General features: G+C 44.7%; 1 protein-coding gene across 3 annotated transcripts in view; it reads right to left on the bottom strand.

The window, feature by feature from the left end:
- LOC134435423 (neuronal PAS domain-containing protein 3) overlaps nucleotides 1-7,500 on the bottom strand; it is a 456,225-nt gene that overhangs the window by 230,835 nt on the left and 217,890 nt on the right. For all 3 annotated transcript variants that reach the window (XM_063184365.1, XM_063184366.1, XM_063184367.1), the window contains one exon: nucleotides 4,054-4,136. In XM_063184365.1, the coding sequence (XP_063040435.1) occupies nucleotides 4,054-4,136 (83 nt within the window). The remainder of the gene's footprint in view (nucleotides 1-4,053; nucleotides 4,137-7,500) is intronic.

The raw sequence follows: 7,500 nt of genomic DNA, 5'->3' as shown, positions 1-7,500 counted from the left end.
GAGAGAAACAGAACTTTCCCTGAGGGAATTTGTGATGATGTTTGCAGGTCAATATTTTTATGAGATGAGAAGGAGCGGGTAGACATGAAACAACTCCACACAGCATCTAAACATGGCTCCTGTGCATGAGGCCCATGTGCTGTGAAACAAACCGTATCATAGTGCTGAGTGACATACTTTGTAGAAAAAACATGAATCACGATATGGATTACTTTATATAACGATAACGATATATATATATATCACGATATACCACAATAACCTATGTTTGCCCATCTCTATCGAATCACACCAGAATGAGCACGCTGCACAGGCACCAGATGCATATTCACAAGTAAATTAAATAAAAAAATAATAACTAACAAAAATACTACACCTCTTCACCACACTTAGCTTCATTAAGGGCTGTTACTGAGTTATTCTTTTACAATGGGAAATGACTACACAAACACAGAGGAGTATAGAGAAACTAGAAATGCATTCTCACAGAAAATGCTGGAAGCGGGCTTGCCTTTTGGGGCAGAGATGAAAAAAAGTACTATTGAGAAAACAAAGCTAAAAGAAATGTTGGGAAAAATCCATCCACCCAGTCAGAAGTTATGGGCCAAACAATTCAGCCATCTTGGATTCAGCCATCTTGAAAGTGCTGTAGCTCTGCGTTTTGGGGATATACTAAATGACATACATGGTATTTTAAGTTGGCTAAGGAACACTGCATATGATATAATTTTGAAAATCGACATGGCTTCGAGCGGGATTAGAACTCACAACCTCCATATCTGTAATCCAACCCCTTTGCCATTGATATTAAATGACATACGATACATGATATTTGAAGTTGGCTAAGGAACACTGCATATGATATCATTTTGGAAATCAACATGGCTTCGACTGGGGTTCGAACCTCCAACCCCCATATCCCTAATTCAGCACATTTGCCATTCATACTAAATGACATACATGGCATTTTAAGTTGGCCAAGGAACACTGCATATGATATACTTTTGAAAATCAACATGGCTTTGACTGGGATTCGAACCCCCAACCTCCATATCTGTAATCCAGCACATTTGCCATGCATACTAAATGACATACATGGCACTTTAAGTTGGCCAAGGAACACTGCATATGATGTAATTTTGAAAATCAACATGGCTTTGACTGGGTTTCGAACCCCCAACCTCAATATCTGTAATTCAGCACATTTGCCATCCATACTAAATGATATACATGTATGGCATTTTAAGTCGGCCAAGGAACGCTGCATATGATATAATTTAGAAAATCAACATTGCTTCTTGTGGGTTTCGAACCCTCAACCTCCAATCTAATGCAGGTCATGCATTACCACTAAGCCAAGCAGTTAATTGTCATGCATAGTCCAGCAAGACTATATTACATTGCATTGCAGAGCTGAACAATGGACTTCTAGAATGCTTGCTCGCACCTGCTCGTTAAGAATGGAATCTTGAGACAGTGACAGTTGAAATGGAATCCTTCACTGGCTGCACCTGTTGTGATTGACTGAAAGACAGTTAGTATTGAGCCTTTAACAGGGGAGAAAATGAGAATGAGTTTTTTGTCTTTACAACATCGTTGTAAAAAAACTAAAAGGAGTTGGCACGTGTCCTTTTCACAGATCGGAGTCATGCTTGTGATCTCTCTAACAGTCTTTGAATGAAGTTTATAGGTTAAAATTTTCAGGCACAAATGGACCTCCGTGTGGGACATGCGCTGATCTCTTGAAAAAGGCACTTTTCAAAAGACTGGGATTCTCCATAGAGCCAGGCCTGTTTTTTTTACAAACCTGCCATTTAAAAAGTATTGGGAGTTGGGAGATGAAACTTTCACAATTTGGAGACATGCCATAGAGCTCGCTAACAACGCGTCAACTAAATTTCTAGGTGAAAGTGTTGATGTTTTATGACCGAAAAAGCCTCCTACACTCTAATCTCTAGAGTGGCGGAACTGTCGTTCATGAAGGTTCCACCATGGTTTTCAATGGAGACCCAGGCTTTCACAAAATCGCCAAAAACGGGAAAACGACAAGAGACACGGAAAAGCCTATTAATATACGCGATCTCTAAGCCGAGCCGGTCGTTTTAGTGTTTGAACGGTGTCTCTATCTCGAAAGGCCTAGGAGGATATCCATTTTCTATTTTTGCTGCCCCTGCACAAGAGAACCAATAATAAATAATAATAATTAACAGGACTTAGAGATTACTATAATCGGGCCTTGCTCTGCAAGAGCTCTGCTCTTGCTCCGCAAGCCCGCTTAATAAAGGAATAGAGAGAACACGATGGAAAGTGGAAAGTGTTTTTGGAACTCCCTGTATTGCCACAACACAGCAATAGTTAGGCCGTGTGATATACTGTAAATGTGCAAATGTGCAATGTACAGGACATTGTATGTAATAGTAATAGTTGGCCTCTAAATTAACACTAGCCAGCTATCCAAATGCTGGTGAAATGTCAGTTTGGCTGGTAAAAAAGGTCCACTTACAAGCCACTTTGACCCATTAAAGCAGGGGTACTCAATTAAAAGTCCCCGAGGGCCAGTTTTTCAAAATTCCTCCCAATAAAGGGCCGGGCCGACACGACCCCCCCCAAAAAAATAAATAAAAATAAATAAATAAATAAATAAATAAAATATAATAAAACATGATAAGTCCTTTGTAAGCACAATACACACGCACTCACACCCACAGCAGATATTTAGTTTCTAGTGACAGGATGGGAGAACATTTCTCTCATAAAGGGCCGGCATTGTGGGGTGAGGTGCCTGCCTTGCTCTCATTGCCACCCACCCTTCAGTATTTTTTTAAATGACATAAGATTATCTGTTAGCCTATATTTGCAGACTACGTTCATAAAGATTTATTTCTTAGTGAGAATACCAATAAGCCTGAAGATAACACTTTTCAAACACATGTTGCTTATTATGACTTTGTTTATGCAGCTCTCACATGCATAATGAGAATCAGAGGCAATAATGGACCCAACAAAGAGGACACATAGATAGGAGAACACCAGGTTTTGTCAACAAGAAAATGGCACATTTGATGCCATGTTGATTAAATGCAAAAGCCAATAATAAATTGTCAAGTTGCTCATAACTTTGTTTGCAGTCTTATGAGGGTCTTTGCATTCCAAACGAACTATTTGGGGACTGTTTAAAAGTGTGAAAAGTTTATTAAGCAATTCGTTTTTAATAGGCTACCAATAGTTAGCTGCCAGCAGAGTTCAAACACAGTTTGCCTTCATTTGTGTTAGCAACTAGCTACAGCTACTGCTAAACCAATTCGAAGTCCTAACACTGTTTGCAATCAAATGTGGACCATTACTTTCAAAAACGATGCATAGAGAACTTTGTGAATAATTTATTTACAGGCTCTGATACAGTCCTTCCCTTGTAGTCTACCTCAATCCCTCTAATGCCAGCGTCGTAGGTGCTTCTGTCCGGAGCCTGCAGTGACTGACACAAAGAGGGAGAAACTGTCTGAGGGGGTGGGGCACGGCACGCTTCTTCATTGCGTCTGTGGCGCGATTTCAAAATAAGAGATCATAAGAGATAAGAGATCGGACCAAAAAAAAAAAAAAAAAAAAATTTTTTTTTTTTTTTTAATTTTTCAAAATTATTCGAGAGCCAAAAATAGATGCCCCGCGAGCCATAAATGGCTCGCGAGCCGCTATTTGAGTATGGGGGCATTGGAGAGTGTGTGTTTGCCTAGTAGGATTAACATCTACAATACTGGCCATTTTGACTGGTGGAGAATTTTGGTAAATATTACGACACTGGTTGTACATAATAGCAGAAAAAAACAAGAAAGCTTGATGAGAGGATTAAGTTGGGTCTTATATTGATACCCAGAGGACATGGAGTATGAAAGAGAGTCTGGGTTGTCTTGATGGCTAGATGTGTGTATCTGTGTGTGTGTGTGTGTGTGTGTGTGTGTGTGTGTGTGTGTGTGTGTGTGTGTGTGTGTGTGTGTGTGTGTGTGTGTGTGTGTGTGTGTGTGTGAGATCATGCGCGGAGGCGAGTGTGTGTCCTACCTGCAGGATGTGGCTCCCGAGGTGTGGCTCGAAGATCTCAGAGGCGACGACACTGGGACTCCTCCTCCTCTGAGCCCCGATAGCTGTGGAGTCAAACACACACATATACACAAGTCAGTGAGTGGGTCAGCAAGTCTATATTAAGCTATTGTGCACTGTATGTCAGAGAGAGAGAGAGAGAGAGAGAGAGAGAGAGAGAGAGAGAGAGAGCATGAGATAGAGCATGAGAGAGAGAGCATGAGATAGAGCATGAGAGAGAGAGAGAGGGAGTACTGTATATCAGAAATAATGTCAAATAGCCTACCAATTCTGTAATTGTGTGTGTGTGCGTGAGCGCGCGTGTGTGTGCACATGTTTGTGCGTGTGTGTGTTAATGAAAGAGAGAGAGAGCGCAGGGGCGGATGAAGAGTGATACTGTTCTCTCATTTAAAAATATGAAAAAACAGTTTGTAATATATCATGGTATGCAAACTCACCAGTGCTAGCATTACTAAAAGGAACAGGTGCGATGCCAATGCTGTGCTACACTATGTTGCATTACCACAGGGAACACTGTAATAACAGTAAAGCCAAGGATGCCAATCGAATCAGCGGAATCACCCTCCTGCTTTGACCACTAGAAACACAAAATACACACCCACGCACGCACACTGCTGTGTTTGCTAACCTAGCCTTAACTCTATAGCGCTAGCCCGGCTACAAAGCCTTGTTTTCATAGCAGAGGGGGCGATAATATCGCAGCATTGATTCCACCGCCAAACTACCAGAGAGCTGTGCCCTGGAGGCATTTATCTCTCTCTCTCTCTCTCTCTCTCTCTCTCTCTCTCTCTCTCTCTCTCTCTCTCTCTCTCTCTCTGTTTTTCTTCCATCCCTGAGACTTGTGACTTTAAAGCATGGTAGAGAGCGGCACGCTTCTGTGCCACAGTTGCCGCTAAAAAATGGCCCGAGGTAATTTCAAACTTAACAGACCTTGTCCCACCAGAGCTCATTACGGGGGAATTTTATAACAAAGTGCTCTGTACTTAATTTTCAGAGCTTAGCCAGGCGTTTGGGTAATGTTGCTGAATTAAGTGCAATTAATGATGTAATAAAAGGCACTGAATGGCCATTAAAGTCGCTCAAGGACCAAGACGCAAACAGAGGTCTCGGTGACGGGGTGACATGGGGGCGATGGGGTGGAGACAGGGGGTTGGAGGGGTAGATGGTGGTGATGGTGGTGGGGGTGGTGTTGGATGGGAGTATGGAGGCTGAGGGGTGGAGGCGATGAGCAGTGTTGCTGGAGAGTGGATACTGATGTGATGGGGTGGTGCTTGCTGGTTGGGTTGATGATGTGATGGTGTAGTGATGGTGGATGGGGGTGGAGCGGATGACAGGTTGGAGGGATGGGGTTTGGTTTGCTGGAAAATGGGTACCTGGGCCACAGGTGGTATTTGCAGAAGCCTGACATTGAAATGTTGTAAGAGTGGGGGCAGGGGTTGTCCTAGGGGAGGGCCGACCGTGGCAATCACCAATCAATGTAGGATTGCTGCTGGGTGAGGGTGATGATGGATGGTGGTGGGTGGGTAGGGGGTATGGTGGATGATGGGCTGAGGGATAAGGGGTGGGGTTTGCTGGGGGCTGGTGCAAGACTTGGAGGTTGGAGGTGCGTCCAGAGGGTGCGACCAAAGGGTAATGGAGGTAGAACTGGGGGGCGTTAGCATTATGCTAGAAGCAAGAGAGGGTGTTCGCAGGGGGTAAGCCCACTCGGCGGGGGCTGGGTCTGACGGCATGGTGGTTGGTGCAGGGGATGGTTGGTGGTGGGATTTAAAGGAGACAAGGGTTATTGCTTGGGATTGCTGTGGTGCTGGTGGTTGCGGGGATGAGGCCAGGGTGAAACCATGTGCCTGGGGCTGCTGGTGTGGTGGTTGTGCTGATGGGGTAGGCGGTGGTGATTGGTGTTTGGGGTTGTGGTGGTGCTGCTGGTGATGGTGATGGTGGTGGTGGTGGCTGATGGTGGTGTTTGCAGGAGGCTGTGGGCTAATGTTTGGGGTTGTAGTGGTGGTGATGATGATGATGGTGGTGCTGGTGGTGGTTGTGGGGATGTTTGCAGGAGGCTGTGGGCTAATGTTTGGGGTTGTAGTGGTGGTGATGATGATGATGGTGGTGCTGGTGGTGGTTGTGGGGATGTTTGCAGGAGGCTGCAGGCTGTCCTTCAGCAAACCTGTGGTGCTGAGAGCAAACACGCCTCTCCCCTCCAGTAACGCTCTAAGCGCTAAGCCCTGGACACCCGGCCGAGATAACAAACACACGCTCGGGAAGGACACCGCTGTCAGTCAAATACAAACGCACAGATGTGCACGACGCATACATACACACACACTCTAACACACATACACACTAACAACCGTCCACACACGTATACACACACACACTATACACACTTAGACACTAACAAGTGCACGACGCATACACACACACTTTAACACACTACACGCCACACACACACACACACACACACACACACACACACACACACACACACACACACACACACACACACACACACACACACACACACACACACACACACCAACACACACTTACTGTATATGGTTATACTTGCACACAAACACAAACATTCAAACATAAACCGTAAAAAGGTTCAGACAGTACTTCAAACAAAACAAAGACGCATATAGTCTACACGAGCATGCACCACAAAACACGCATGTGTGCGCACACATACAGACACAAAAAAACACACAGACACACACAAACACACACACACACAAACACACAAAACACACACACACACACAAATACGCATACACATACTCTCTCTCTCTCGCACACGCATGCACACGCACGCACACACTCACACTCATACACACTATAACTAGCGGAGCCAGTCTGGAGCTCACAGCAGAGGGAGCCAGATCACGCTGTGCTCCGAGTACACAGCAAGACGCTATGAGTCATATATACACACATACACACACACACACACACACACACACACACACACACACACACACACACACACACACACACACACACACACACACATACACACACGCACTGAGCTAAATCAATTTTCAAATCTCAATTTTAGAGAAATTGCAGTAGCAAACACCAGAAACACAGTATCTAACATCAATGCACATACCATCACATGCACGCACAGCCACACGCACATACGCACGCACGCAGGCACGCACACCATCTCTTCATAAGCAGACAGCTGTCATGTAAAAACAATACATTAGTCTCTATGTCTCTCTGTCTCTGTCTCTCTCTCTGTCTCTCTCTCTCACTCACTACACACACAGAGACACACATGCACACATACAGGTACACACGGATGCACGCACTCACAGACCCAGGCACTCTCAGACACACACAGACTCGCACGCACACACACACACACACACACGCACGCACGCACACACACACACACACATACACACA

This window comes from Engraulis encrasicolus, chromosome 19, assembly GCF_034702125.1.
Source record: "Engraulis encrasicolus isolate BLACKSEA-1 chromosome 19, IST_EnEncr_1.0, whole genome shotgun sequence".
NCBI classification, from domain to species: domain Eukaryota; kingdom Metazoa; phylum Chordata; class Actinopteri; order Clupeiformes; family Engraulidae; genus Engraulis; species Engraulis encrasicolus.
The sequence above is the reverse complement of the archived record's forward strand: the minus strand, read 5'-3'. Positions and strand labels throughout refer to the sequence as shown.